At 45.5% G+C, this 14,742-nt stretch overlaps 1 protein-coding gene and 1 long non-coding RNA gene across 2 annotated transcripts in view; one reads left to right on the forward strand and one right to left on the reverse strand.

Annotated features, from left to right (window-relative positions):
* Positions 1 to 321: 321 nt before the first annotated feature.
* The window catches only part of EEF1A2 (eukaryotic translation elongation factor 1 alpha 2), a 43,303-nt gene continuing 28,882 nt past the window's right edge, over positions 322 to 14,742 (reverse strand). The window contains exons 5-8 of the mRNA XM_082271522.1: positions 6,832 to 6,982; positions 4,413 to 4,669; positions 3,008 to 3,242; positions 322 to 677 (exon numbers count right to left, since the gene is read on the reverse strand). Of these exons, the coding sequence (XP_082127648.1) occupies positions 550 to 677; positions 3,008 to 3,242; positions 4,413 to 4,669; positions 6,832 to 6,982 (771 nt within the window). The 3' untranslated portion in view covers positions 322 to 549. The remainder of the gene's footprint in view (positions 678 to 3,007; positions 3,243 to 4,412; positions 4,670 to 6,831; positions 6,983 to 14,742) is intronic.
* LOC309566390 lies at positions 989 to 2,183 on the forward strand. Its single transcript, XR_014225872.1, has 3 exons — positions 989 to 1,075; positions 1,280 to 1,319; positions 2,064 to 2,183. It is a non-coding gene; the product is annotated as an uncharacterized lncRNA (long non-coding RNA).

Consider the following 14,742-nt stretch of genomic DNA (forward strand, 5'->3'; position numbering starts at 1 on the left):
AAGTGAAGGGAAAGTTTTGCAGTGGTACAAAGAAATACAATCCTGATAGCACAGATACAAACCAGCCCTAAGAAGAAAGAGACCATAGACCAGTATTTCTTCCCAAAAAAAGTGGCAGCCCAGGTTGGCAGTCTGTTTGTACTCTAAACCTGATACAGACTGTAATACAATCTCATTCCCCAGTAGAAACTCTAACGTAAAGAAAAACAAGAGGAGGCCATTTTGTAAAGTAAACCATGTTTTTTGGTGGTCTGTGTCCCCGTTTACCATCTCTTCTTCTTTCACTGAACAATGTCCCTAGTCAAAAGAAAACCAGGAGCCTTATTTAATCATGTTGAACCGGTTTTATTGGTAAAATGGACACTAGTGGGTCACGTGGTGGGGCATGCTTTTCCTCTTGAAGAACTTCCATTGGACTTTAATCGTAAGCATCCAGTCGTTGACATATAGGCTTTTACAAGCGCATGGGCTGACGTGCGCCTCAAAGGTAAGGGGGCGGACCCTCTCAGAGGGGCAGGGCTTGTGAGCCAGGCGCAAGGGGCCTGCAATTCATTTGCCTGCCTTCTGGGCCTTCTGGGCGGACTTGGTGACCTTTCCGGCACCTCCGGTCTTCTTTTCCACGCTCTTGATGACCCCAACAGCCACAGTCTGCCTCATGTCCCGTACGGCAAAACGCCCTGAAGGAGAGATGATGGGAAGGAGCCTGTCAACACTCAGGTAAAGCTAGAGATATTCATGTCAGAGAAATATAATTTGTACCCAAAATTTTGTAATCCAGACTTTTTTCCCCTAATGTTCACATTAATGCTTTCATAGGTGGTGCCTAGGTTAGCAACGTCATATAATGTCCTTCACGGGTAGTGTCTAGGTCAGCAAGGTTACATAATTGGCCCTCGTCAGATGGTAGCTAGTTAAGCAAGGTTACATAACGGATCTTATGGGTGGAGCATAGGTCAGCAAGGTCACATAATGGCTATTGTGGATGGTGGCTAGGTCAGAAAGGTCACATAACAGGTCTAACGGGTGGAGCCTAAGTCAGCAAGATCACATAATGGTTCTTGTGAGTGATGCCTAGGTCAGAAAGGGCGCATAACGGCTCTTGTGGTTGGTCGTTAGGTTAACAAAGTCGCATAATAGGCTTCAGGGGCCATGCCTAGCTCAATAGGGTCACATTATGGGCCTCCTGAGTGTTGCCTAGTTCAGCAAGGTCACATTATGGCCCTTAAGGGTGGTCTTTAGGTCAGTAAGATCACCTAAAAACCTCATGGGTGGTGCCTAGGTCAGAGATGTCACATAAAACCCTTGAGGATGGTGCTTAGGTAAGCAAGGTCACATAATGGCCCACGTGGCTGGGGCCTAAGTTAGCAAAGTCACATAATGGCTCTTGTGGGTGGTGGCAAGGTCACATAATAACATTAGCCCTCATGGGCTATGTCTAGCTTAACAGGGTCACATTATGGGTCTCATGGGTGTTGCCTAGGTCAGCAAGGTCACATTATGGCCCTTAAGGGGGGTCCTTAGGTCAGCAAGATCACCTAAAAACCTCATGGGCAGCAAGGTCACATAAAGCCCTTGTGGATGGTGCTTAGGTCAGCAGGGTCACATAGTGGCCCACGTGGCTGGGGCTCAAGTTAGCAAAGTCACATAATGGCTCTTGTGGGTGGTGCCAAGGTCACATAATAACATTAGCCCTCATGGGCCATGTCTAGGTCAACAGGATAACATTATGGGCCTTGTGGGTGCTGCCTAGGTCAGTAATGTCACATTAGGCGTGGTCCCTAGGTGGCAAGGTCACATAAAAACATTGTGGATGGTGCCTAGGTTAGCAAGGTCACATAATGGGCCTCACGGGCAGTGCCTAGGTTAGCAAGGTAAAATAATGACGCTTATGGACTGTGTCTAGGTCAGCAGGGTCACATTATGGGCCTTGTGGGTGTTGCCTAGGTCAGTAAGGGCACATTATGGCCCTTAAGGGTGGTCCCTAGGTCAGAAAGCTCACATAAAAACCTTGTTGACGGCGCCTAGGTCAGCAAGGTCACAAAACCCTTGTGGATGGTGCCTAGGTCAGCAAGGTTACATAATGGCCCTCATGGCTGGAGCCTAGGTCAGCAAAGTCACACACAGCCTGCTTCCTGATGCCCATGTCACTTTCTTGGTGGAAGTATCAACAAACCAATTCAAACACCCTAGGAAGGCCCCCTAGATGCCCGTCCCCTTTGTGTTCTACTGAACAGGGGGTCCCAGGAGGATGATATCAAGACAGATTTAAGTATTTACACTACCTGAATTTTAAACCACTTGTAATTATTTTTAAATCAACACATAACTGTATTCATTGGTGTTTTGATATCTTCCTAAAGTTCAGTCTTTATAATAACATCTTAGTATCGGCCCATTAATAATGTTAATGTGTTTGGGCACCCAAACCCTCTACTGTGTAGGGCAATGGTGGGTAATGTACAAGTTATAGACAGCCTCTGATATAACCAAGGGGCCACATATAATATTTAGTATATGTGATGTAAAAAAAGAGTTTCAGAGACTGTGGACATATTGCAGGAGATGGTCAGAGGCTGAAAGTTCTGTAGGTGTAGATGCAGACTGGAGATGGACTGAGACTGGAAACATGAGACAGCTAAAAGATCACTGCATGGCCCCTTTAAAAAATCAATACTCCAACTACTAACTGCTGGGGTCCATAGACAGTACAACAAGTACCCAATGTCTGCATGTGACCTTCAGGCAGCAGGTTTAGGTGTAGGGTCATCAGCCCTGGTTTTCCTCCGTGGCACAGTTTCATCAACTTGTATCAGATGATGTCATATGATAATGCCTTCTTGATATCCAGGCAAGATCATAGAACTTGGGCTAAGGGATTTGCATAGACTAGGGTGCCTGGCTTTTTGGTACCTTTCAGGCATAATATTAACATTTTGTAGCCATCACAGGCTTATCATCCCAATATAAATGTGGCCTAATCTGAACTGCAGTAATGGTGGCTACTCACCAAGTGGAGGGTACTGGGAGAAGCTCTCAACACACATGGGCTTTCCAGGAATCATCTCTACAATGGCTGCATCTCCGGACTTCAGAGCCTTGGGGTTGTCCTCTAGCTTCTTACCGGAACGACGGTCAATCTTCTCCTTTAGCTCTGCAAACTTGCAGGCAATGTGAGCAGTGTGGCAGTCAATGACAGGGGAGTATCCAGCGCTGATCTGACCTGGGTGGTTCAAGATGATCACCTACATAGAAGGAAACCAGGAAAGCTGTAAGTGGGGTAGAAAAAAAGGCCAAAACAAGACTTAAATGAATTCTTAACATGAAACTATGGTGTGCCACTAAATACATATTTACTGTATGTGCTTTGGTTCTTTTAACAGCTTGTTATGGGTCTCCAGAAACCATGGGAGATTATCTCAATTCCTTGAAACATTTCAATAAAGATCCAAGTCACTGTCATTAGTCTAGATTCTAGTAGATGGCAAATGACACACTATTATGTATTATGCTTTAGAGAGGGGGTCTCCAAACTTTCAAAACAAAGGGCCAGTTTACTGCCCTTCAAAATTTAGGGGGGCCGGACTGTGGCCAATGGGAGTAGAAAATGCTCTGGCATTGGTGGGAGTAAAAAATGCCATAGGCTTAGTGGTTAGACGGAGTAAAACAAATTATATTATTGGTTTCAGTAGGAGGAATAGTGTCCTATAATTGGTGTCAGTAGGAGAATTAGTTCGCCATCTCTGGTGTCAGCGGAAGGAATACTATCCCATCATTGATGTTAATGGAAAGAATAGTGCCTCGTATCAGTGAAAGGAATAGTTCCTCAAGGACAAGCTAAAGGTAGAGAGCCACATCCAGCCCGCAGGCCACAGTTTGAAGACCCCTGCTCTAGAGTAGGGGTCTCCAAATGTTGTAAACAAAGAACCAATTTATTGTGCTTCAGACTCTAAGGGGGCCAGACTGTAGACGGTGGGATTAGGAAATGTCCTGGCGTCCACAGGGAGTAAAAAATGCTCTATCTTAGGTGTCAGTTGGAGGAATAATGCTCCATTGTTGATGTCAGTGACAAGAATTAGGCCCCATTGTTGGTGTCAGTGGATGGAATAGTGGCCCAAGGGTCAGCTAAAGGCAAGCTAAGGGCCGCATCTAGCCCCCAGTTTGCAAACCACTACTTTAGAGAAATACAAGGAGGTGTCACTTAGGTCAACAAAAACTTTGACTCTACTTCAGACCAAATATTAACCAGAACAAGGTTTTTCTAGGTGTGTGGATGTGGGCACCAATGAGAATTCAATAGAGAAACAGTATGTGCCCCACTCCAAACAAAGCTCTTCTTGGAGAAATACACCAGAAAGTTTTTTTTTTTTTTTTATTATGACTCAATAGTATGGTTTTTAAGCAAGTTTACAGACCTGAGAAGTGAACTGGGCAGCCTCTTGGGGAGGGTCAGCCTTGCTGTCCCCGCACACGTTGCCACGGCGGATGTCCTTCACAGACACGTTCTTGACGTTGAAGCCAACGTTGTCGCCAGGCAGAGCCTCGCTGAGGGCCTCATGGTGCATCTCCACGGACTTCACCTCAGTGGTGATGTTCACTGGGGCAAAGGTCACCACCATGCCAGGTTTCAAGATGCCAGTCTCTACCCGACCCACGGGTACTGTGCCGATACCTGCAGAGCATAGGGAAACCTTCTCCAGCAAACAGAGAAATACTTACTAAGCTGGACTAACAGCAAGGAGCTTGAATGTACGTGAAACTGAATTTAGGTAACAGTTAAATTTCTAGCCTGCATGAGGATAAAGCTTCTTCTAGACCAGCCTTTCTCAACCTTTTCAACACAGAGGAACCCTTGAAATAAATTTCTGGTCTCGGGTGAACCCCTGCTAAAAATGAAAAATCTACAACTCATGACACATTAGTGTGACAGTCAGGGGGAAGAATGCTCCTTACTCTTGTCATCATTGGAAAGAATTACCCATTTACAGATAGCTAAAAGGAACAATGGTGTCATTGGAAACTTATCTGAGAGGCATAAAATGCCCATTGCTCAAGGAACCCCTAGCAACCTCAGGAGGAACCCTAGGGTTCCACGGAACCCTGGTTGAGAAACCCTGTTCTAGACCAATATATGTCTGAATCCCTCCCATGATATCCTGCTGCCACCATCTGCTGCTGTAAAGTCACATGACTATCCTAGAAGAGGAAAACATCATTTAATCATCTACCACCTTTCCTGTAATTCTCCATGTCTATCCATGTCTACCATGACTTCTTCATGCCTAGCCAATTTTGTTTTGCTATTTTTGGATAAAGACAGGAATGGTCAAAAGCCCTGTTTCTTTTTTTGGTGTCTTGGTGCCTTGGGGAAGCTTCTCCTTGACCTCCTATTCCATAGACACAACAGGAAGTGAGAGGAGAGGAAATCTTTGTAAAGTGAGGAGAAATTCCCCATGACAGTTATCGCCAGAGCATGCGTTCCCATTGTAAATGGTTACCGCTGCAAATAAAGATGGTGAATCTCAGTGGGAACCCAAGACAACAATGAAAACCAAAGTTGGGGTTCCAACCCTACCCTTCTTTATCGAATATGTACAAATAATGGGCTACACATGTACTGTAATATATCCACGTTTGGTGCTCCTCTACCTTGGACCACTCAAAGCCCATTGTTCCAAGAAAACAAGCAGTAAGCAATATGGCCCTCATGGCTTGGGTCTAGGTCAGCAAAGTCGCATAATGGCTCCTGTGGGTGGTGGCAAGGTCACATAATAGCCCTCATGGGCCATTTCTAGGTTAACAGGGTAACATTATGGCCCGTGTGAGTGTTGCCTAGGTCTACAATATCACATTGTAGACCTAGAGTGGTTCCTAGGTAGCAAGGGCAAATACAGATGGTGAATTTCACAATTGGGAGCCCACAGCAACAATGAAAATCATAGTGGGGTTCCAACCCTTCCCTTCTTTAGCAAAAACGTAAAAATAATGGGCTACAGAATTGAGAGGAAGTAGAACTAGGTGAATCAGTGATGGGAAGGATCTGGGTAACCTAGTAGCCAAGATATTTTTTTGTTTTTTTTTTTAACTGGAAAGGAGTAAAAATTGTCAGGTTCTGTAGGCAAACCAGCAAGTGAGAGGTTATCTCTCCAAAGTATGTGAAGTTCTCTATTAGTATCACCACAACAAGAGTTCTCATTGGAAGATTTCCCCTCTATTTGTGTTCTGGTGACAGCTCATATTTTTGGATTTTCCTTCATTTTCAGTTCCAATGACGATGGCCACAAGGACAAACAGTAGGGGGGGAAAACTCCACAGCACGAACACAGAATAAATATAGATTCCACTCCCTCATCACTTTATAAAAACTACCAAAACGTTTTGGCACATCAAGAGGTCCCACATCTATTGGGCTTCATGTTTATGAAGCAAACTTCACACTCTGTAGGATACATTGTAATCTGATTTTATAATCTCCTTTGGATCTATCTAAAAACTAAGTAGTCCATTGGCCTGTCTGATTGAATACAACTGTTTAGTTTGACCCTCACATGACATTGCTGTTAATAAAAAGATTGTTAGGTAAGCCCTCAAATTATATACTGTAGTTGTTGATGTATCTAAAGAACGTTGCACAGAGCTTGTAGAATCATATACTTCTTAAAGCAACCTGTCCTTTCCTGCCCTGAAGCCATAATGTTTCACCACCCTCTGTTGCTTATAGCCACCCAAGTTCCAATATTAATTTGCAGCAGATGTTTGGTTCAGCATTGTGAGAGCTGTCTCTTACATCACAGCTCTCCTGCTCTGCAGTGAAGTTGCTTTAATGCTACTTACCTCCAATCTTGTAGACATCTTGGAGGGGCAGTCTGAGAGGTTTGTCTGTGGGGCGAGTTGGGGGCAGAATTGTGTCCAAAGCTTCCAGGAGAGAAACTCCACTGGCATTGCCTTCCTTTCTCTCCACCTTCCATCCCTTGAACCAAGGCATCTAAAGAACCAAGAGGAACATAAGAGACAACCCAAATGCAGAAACCAATCAAAGGATGAGAAATTCAATCAATACAAACAACATATACTGTACATTCTGAAACATTTCAAGTGGTAATAGCATAAACATCTCATCATATAAATGTCTGGCCTGGGGGGGGGGGGGGGGGGAGTCAATGAAAAAAAAAAGGAGAACCTTTCACTAAGTTGGGTAAAGTGAACAGGGTTTGAAACCTCTGTCCAGTTTTAGTTGCTGTCCGTGTTTTGTTAGAGAGATTGTTCCTCACTTTATGTCCTACAGGCAAGACAAAAGACAATGGAAATCTGCCCAAAGGGGAGGAGAGATCATTACATTGTTAGAATATGTTCCATCACTAGTACCCATTGTATGTAGGCCTGGAAGGTACCAGTTGGAAACTGTCAATGCGTGTCTGAGCCCAGTTGTTGTCTACTCTGATTTTGCCTCCTGAGACCTCTTTCTATCACATCTTTAATAAGGTTCTTCTGTATAGACTGGTGCTCCTCCAGCCTAAAGTGGTCTTCAGCAGTGTCACCTTGGCAGCGATGGTCTACAAAATGCCTAGTAGAAAACTTCATCCTCACCACCAGTGTCTCTGGTGAAGAGTTGGTCCTCAATAACCTGCTTTATAGAAGTGTCCTACTACTGGGTCTCCAGATGTCTCTCCAGTTCCAGGCTTACTTGGGTTTCCTGACCCTCTCTTCCTTTCCTCTGTCCTGGTCGACCAGCAGAGCCTGGAAGACAGACAGGTAGTGTCTACCTTTCCATCTACTAATGGATTCCAGGCATACAATACTGACAACAGCTAACTTTAAAGTGAACCTGTTAGTACAACAATCTGATGCTGACTTATATCCAGATATCCATCATCCTGATCGTTGCTTGCCTACCTAGTAGGTCTTAGACCTGGAACAACCAGCACATTCCAAAACAATGGTGTCAAACTCAATTTGATTGCGGGCCACATCAGCCTTATGGTTACTCTCTAAGGGCCAGTTTTATCTGTAAGACTAGATGTCCAGAGCATCTGACTTCCCCTTACATCAGATGTCAAGAGACCCCCCCACCATCACAAATCAAGAGTCCCCCACCATCCCTTACATCGCAGTGCACCCCCCTTATCTTGTGCTGCTGCCATGTGTAACGTTCTGGCGTTTGTTTTAGTGAACTGGATTTTCAGCTGCAGAATTTCCACTCAGTAGTCCTGTAGAGATGTGTTGAATCACCATATCCAACTCTCCAGACTCATCATTGTGGCCCAGCCTGCTTCAGCATGCACATATACAGACACTCAGATAAGATGTTCCTGGAGTGATAGTTTGTATGCGATAGTATAGAGATGATGTGCTGAAAGACAGGCGTGAGTAGTGATAGCAATGATAGGCACTCAAGTAGTAATGTTCAGGAGTGTTAGCAGATGGTGATAGATAGTATGCAGGTAGGTTAGCAATCATGTATAAGTAACAGGTGGTAGGGGACAGCAGATGAATGTACAGGAGATGCTAACTTAGTGCAAGGGTATAGATGGTAGTAGACTCAAGAGCTAGCAATCTATGTAACAGTGCAGATGATAGAAATAGTAATGCATAGATAGCAACAGTCTTTAGTATGCAAGAGTAGATAGTGTAAGTTGATAGGAAGGAATCCCCTGCGGGGTACTTATCACTAGTTGGTTTAGAGAGGTGAGGGGTCCAGTAGTGAGATAAGGATCTGGTAGAGATACAGGATCAGTAGCGAGATATAGGACCAAGTAGCGAGATACAGGATCAGTTGCGAGATACAGGATCAAGTAGCGAGATACGGGATCAAGTAGCGAGACTAGGATATAGTTGGTAGTAGACTCAAGAGCTAGCAATCTATGTAACAGTGCAGATGATAGAAATAGTAATGCATAGATAGCAACAGTCTTTAGTATGCAAGAGTAGATAGTGTAAGTTGATAGGAAGGAATCCCCTGCGGGGTACTTATCACTAGTTGGTTTAGAGAGGTGAGGGGTCCGGTAGTGAGCTAAGGATCAGGTAGCGAGATACAGGATCAGTAGCGAGATACAGGATCAAGTAGCGAGATACAGGATCAAGTAGCGAGACTCCGGTCTATCCAGATATTGGGGAAATAGCTGGAGGCTTCGGCAGCGTCAGACAAGGCTGTATAACAGGCGGTTGCACGAACGCCTTGTGAGTGAAAGCCGGCGATTGAAATAGCCGCTCAGAGCCGCGCCTAGTGATGACGTCCTGAGAGTTAAAGGGACAGGTAGCTATATGCGTTCCACCTACCTGAATGGTGGAACACAATGCGGAAATAAGAGGCTGGAAGGGTACCGAAGGTACCAGGATCTTACAGAACCCCCCCGTAAGGCCGGCTCCGGAAGGCCTATAGCACTGGTCTCTCCGGGTATTTGGAGTGGAACCTTCGTATTAAGCCTGGGAGCGTGAACGTCATAAGTAGGCATAGCTTTCAATGCTTCTTCAAATAACCACAGATCCTCCCTACGTACCACCGTGCCATTAGAAGCGCTTGTGCAGTCAGGTGCAAGAACCTCAATATTTTGATTGGAAGCTATAAGGGTGCTTGCCAAAACAGGAATTTCTTTAGGTAGTGGTACAGGAGGTTTTTTAGAACATGGTACAGGGTTCACTGGAGTTGAAGGAAGGGCTTCTACAGGAGTATCTATTCCAACATTTGCCAAATTCTGGGTGTCCTTTTCTGATATAGAACGGGGACAGGGCTGGCAACAGCCTTGGCAATTTCCAGGCTGTTTTTCAGGGAAGACAGCACGGATTTGCTTGGCCTCCACTGGGAGAGCCATAGGCCTAGATGGTTGGGTTGGGCAAGATGTAATGAAATGTCCCCCCTCTCCACAATAAAAACAAAGGCCACAGATTCTCCTGTGATCTTTTTTTTGTAAAGACAGCCTAGTATGCACGGTACCAATCTCCATAGGCTCTTCATCAACTTCTGGAGGACCAGGGTCTAAAGAAGGTGTGTCAGAGTGACAAGGCTGACTGTTTAAGGCAGGCTTGTACCATGACCAGGCAGAATCACCATACTCATTTGGTTTTCTTTTTTCCGTAGGTACCCGGGGTCTGCGGGAACCTGGAGCAGGTTTAGGAGTAGGTTTTTGGGAGGGGAGACACTGAGAGTGCATGGCAATTGTAAATGACTCCCAATTGTCTAGGATAGGACTTTTCTCTTGCAGTTTCTGGTATGCCCATGTTTTCATCTTTCCGGAAAGCAAATTAATGGCAGCATGAACTTTAATAAAGTCATTATGATAGGTCCTGGGCTTAAGGACAAATAGGAGCTCACAATCCATCCGGAAAAAAAAAAAAAAATGAGGAACGGGAACCATCAAACCTGTCTGGTAACAGGACAAGGGGTTCTGGGGGTTGAGCAGCAGTAGGCTGTGACACAGAAGCTAATTGCTTTTTTAAGGTATGGTTTTTGTTTAGTATTTCAGTAAGAGTCTGAACTAACCCATCTACCTTTTGTGTTAGGTGCATCACATGAGTGGCTAATTCTGCTGAATCCATTTTTTCGGGTTCGTGCAATCTGTAACGCTCTGGCGTTTGTTTTAGTGAACTGGATTTGCAGCTGCAGAATTTCCACTCAGTAGTCCTGTAGAGATGTGTTGAATCACCATATCCAACTCTCCAGACTCATCATTGTGGCCCAGCCTGCTTCAGCATGCACATATACAGACACTCAGATAAGATGTTCCTGGAGTGATAGTTTGTATGCGATAGTATAGAGGTGATGTGCTGAAAGGACAGGCGTGAGTAGTGATAGCAATGATAGGCACTCAAGTAGTAATGTTCAGGAGTGTTAGCAGATGGTGATAGATAGTATGCAGGTAGGTTAGCAATCATGTACAAGTAACAGGTGATAGGGGACAGCAGATGAATGTACAGGAGATGCTAACTTAGTGCAAGGGTATAGATGGTAGTAGACTCAAGAGCTAGCAATCTATGTAACAGTGCAGATGATAGAAATAGTAATGCATAGATAGCAACAGTCTTTAGTATGCAAGAGTAGATAGTGTAAGTTGATAGGAAGGAATCCCCTGCGGGGTACTTATCACTAGTTGGTTTAGAGAGGTGAGGGGTCCAGTAGTGAGATAAGGATCTGGTAGAGATACAGGATCAGTAGCGAGATATAGAATCAAGTAGCGAGATACAGGATCAGTTGCGAGATACAGGATCAAGTAGCGAGATACGGGATCAAGTAGCGAGACTAGGATATAGTTGGTAGTAGACTCAAGAGCTAGCAATCTATGTAACAGTGCAGATGATAGAAATAGTAATGCATAGATAGCAACAGTCTTTAGTATGCAAGAGTAGATAGTGTAAGTTGATAGGAAGGAATCCCCTGCGGGGTACTTATCACTAGTTGGTTTAGAGAGGTGAGGGGTCCGGTAGTGAGCTAAGGATCAGGTAGCGAGATACAGGATCAAGTAGCGAGATACAGGATCAAGTAGCGAGACTCCGGTCTATCCAGATATTGGGGAAATAGCTGGAGGCTTCGGCAGCGTCAGACAAGGCTGTATAACAGGCGGTTGCACGAACGCCTTGTGAGTGAAAGCCGGCGATTGAAATAGCCGCTCAGAGCCGCGCCTAGTGATGACGTCCTGAGAGTTAAAGGGACAGGTAGCTATATGCGTTCCACCTACCTGAATGGTGGAACACAATGCGGAAATAAGAGGCTGGAAGGGTACCGAAGGTACCAGGATCTTACACCATGAAAGAGCTGGAGCAGAGCTGGGTAGCAAAAAGTGCAGGGTCTGGAGGAGGACCAGAAGAGGGCTGGAGTCATCTGCAGGAGTCTTCTGAATGTTGAGACCAGGTGAGGCAGAGACAAGGGGGTGCTGCAGCTGTACACAGAAGTGCAGGATCTTGTGGAGGAGTTCTGTCCTCTTTGCTGCGGACTGCTAAGATATGGGGGGCCGGAGACGAGAGGGGGTGCCGCAGCTGCAGGAGAGGTGTGAGAGCTACATGAAAGGGCCTGGCTGGTCAGATTTGGCCCATGGGCCTTGTGATTGAGACATGTGTTCTAAAAAGTCCAAACTTTCACCCTGGTCAGGGGCTCACAAATCAGTGAAGCAAGGGATCAGGATGACAACACCTTTAACAAACAAGTCAGCAATGGCTGCCCCTATATTTCTTTCCAAACAGGTCCCCTTTAAATGTTCTCAATACCAATCATCTAAAATTGTTTACTCCCTAATGAATGTCATAAGGTCTCTTTAGGTTCCTTGGCCCCTCCGGACGTCTACTAGCCCCGCCCACCCTCTTTTAGCAGCCCAGGAATAATCTATTAAAGCCCTTTGAATGAAGAGTGATATAAAGGCCTTGTTTGGATGGCAGAGGTTCTTCTTGTCACAGTGCTGGCAGGCTGCCCCGGTCTTTTTATAACAGGCTTTATAGGATCTGATGTCCGCGGAATGTTCTGGAAGGGCCAGATAGACAGAGTGATGAGTCAGGGCCCCGTACAGCTAAATGAAGACATTGCGGGGGGAGGAGGCGGCCATGGCGTTTTTCAGCGCTGAGTGCAGGCTTGCTTTCCTCAAGAGATCAGCACCTGCAATCAGCACATCACAGCATACACACCTCTTAGTCACATGACCAGAAGCCGGCGGCGTTACATGCCGGTGTTACATGGACACACAGCAAACATCAGATACTAAAGATTTTTCAAAGCTTAATTTTTCAAAAAGTCTGTAGAGAAGAAATATCTACATCAAGAAGTGCAAACCTAAAGTGTAGCTTTCCCAAAAACACAACAAAAATTGACCCATGTACATTTTTCTATTAAAAATTGATATAAATAAAATATGTTATTAACACCACTGTGTCAAAAACATCCCCAGGGTTCGGACTTTAGCCAAATTTAACAGGCCTTTCACGACTGCAGCAGCTTGTGCAACCACCACAGAGGGTGGAACTAAGAGCTGTAAAACATTTTTGCTGCAATTCAGGGCTATTTCAAACATGAGCAGGAGGTGAAGGATGAAATGTTTGACACTTGGCAGGTAGAGCAAACCTCTAATGGAGTCCAAATGCAACATTTTCCTTTTTGATTTAATTTTACCTTTGATAACAAAGTTCCCAAAGCACTGAAATTATATATATAATACAATAGGGACACAATTCTGAATGGCTAGTGCCCAATCTTGCTAGGATTGCAATGTTTAATGAGTCAGTCCATCCAAACCTGGTATTTCAGTGTTTGATGGATGCTGCATAATTAAACTCCCTGACAGTTTCCTCTACCACTTTGTGAGACCCCCCAGATCTACACACCTGCTGTGCTCATTGTGAGGGTTTCCAACTATCCCTGCACTGAGCTCTTGGGTCTGTACTCCTGCTGTACCCATTATGAGGAGCTCCCACCATCCCTGCACGGAGTTTCTGGGTCTGTACTCCTGCTGTGCCCATTATGAGGAGCTCCCACCATCCCTGCATGGAGTTCCTGGGTCTGTACTCCTGCTGTGCCCATTATGAGGAGCTCCCACCATCCCTGCACGGAGTTCCTGGGTCTGTACTCCTGCTGTGCCCATTATGAGGGGCTCCCACCATCCCTGCACGGAGTTCCTGGGTCTGTACACCTGCTGTGCCCATTATGAGGGGTTCCCACTTTCCCTGTGCTGAGTTACTGGGTCTGTACACCTGCTGTGCCTATTATGAGGAGTTTCCACCATCCCTGTGCTGAGTTCCCAGCCCTGTACACCTGCTGTGCTCATTATGAGGAGTTTCCACCATCCCTGTGCTGAGTTCCCGAGTCTATACACCTGCTCTGCCAATTATGAGGGGTTGTCAAAGGAAAAGATTCATAAGTTGCACATCATGAAGCAGACCCATGTGCATGAAGTGAGATGAATTGCAGCATCAGCCGGAATCCAGCCAGGCCACGCCCCCAACGTGCTTCGCTCCGCCCCTTAGAGCTTAATCATCCTTCATGGGACTTCATGATGTGTGGCTTATGGATCTTTTCCTTTAACCGGTTGCCGACTGCGCACAGTATATTTACTGCGGCAGTCGGCCCCGGCCAGGCAGAGTGACGTAGGTCTACGTCGCTCGCCTGTCACTCCTTCTAGAGCCAATAGCGGGCGGGCGCGCGCCCGCTGAGGCGCGCGCCCGCTGAGGCTCGTTCACGGAGGAGTGCGGGAGTGTGACTAGCGGACCCGATGTCCGCCGGTCACACTACGATCGCCGGTACAGCGGGAGAAAGACAGAGCGGCTTGTGTAAACAAGCCGCCTGTCAGTTCTCCCTGTGTAAAAGTGAAGATCAGACAGTTCTACTATGTAGAACTGTTGATCTTCGTTTTTACACTAGTAGACCTGTCCCTGCACAGTTAGAATCACGCCCCTAGGACACACTTAACCCCTCCCTGTCCAATACTGTTAACCCCTTCCCTGCCAGTGTCATTTTTGCAGTAACAGTGCATATATATAGCACTGATTACTGCAGTAATGTCACTGGTACCCCCAAAAGTGTCAAAAATGTCAGTCAAGGGTCCGATCTGTCCGCCGCAATGTCGCAGTACCGCAAAAAAATCGCAGATCGCCGCCATTACTCGTTAAAAAAAAAAACACCAAAAATGACAAAAATCTTTCCCTTTGTTAGTAAACGCGATAACTTTTGCGCAAACCAATCAAAATACGCTTTTTGCGATTTTTTTTACCAAACATATGTAGCATAAAACAAATTGGCCGAAAATGTAAAAAAATTTTGATTTTTACATTTTT

Source organism: Pelophylax lessonae (genome assembly GCF_965119305.1).
Source record: "Pelophylax lessonae genome assembly, chromosome: 11".
NCBI classification, from domain to species: Eukaryota; Metazoa; Chordata; class Amphibia; order Anura; family Ranidae; genus Pelophylax; species Pelophylax lessonae.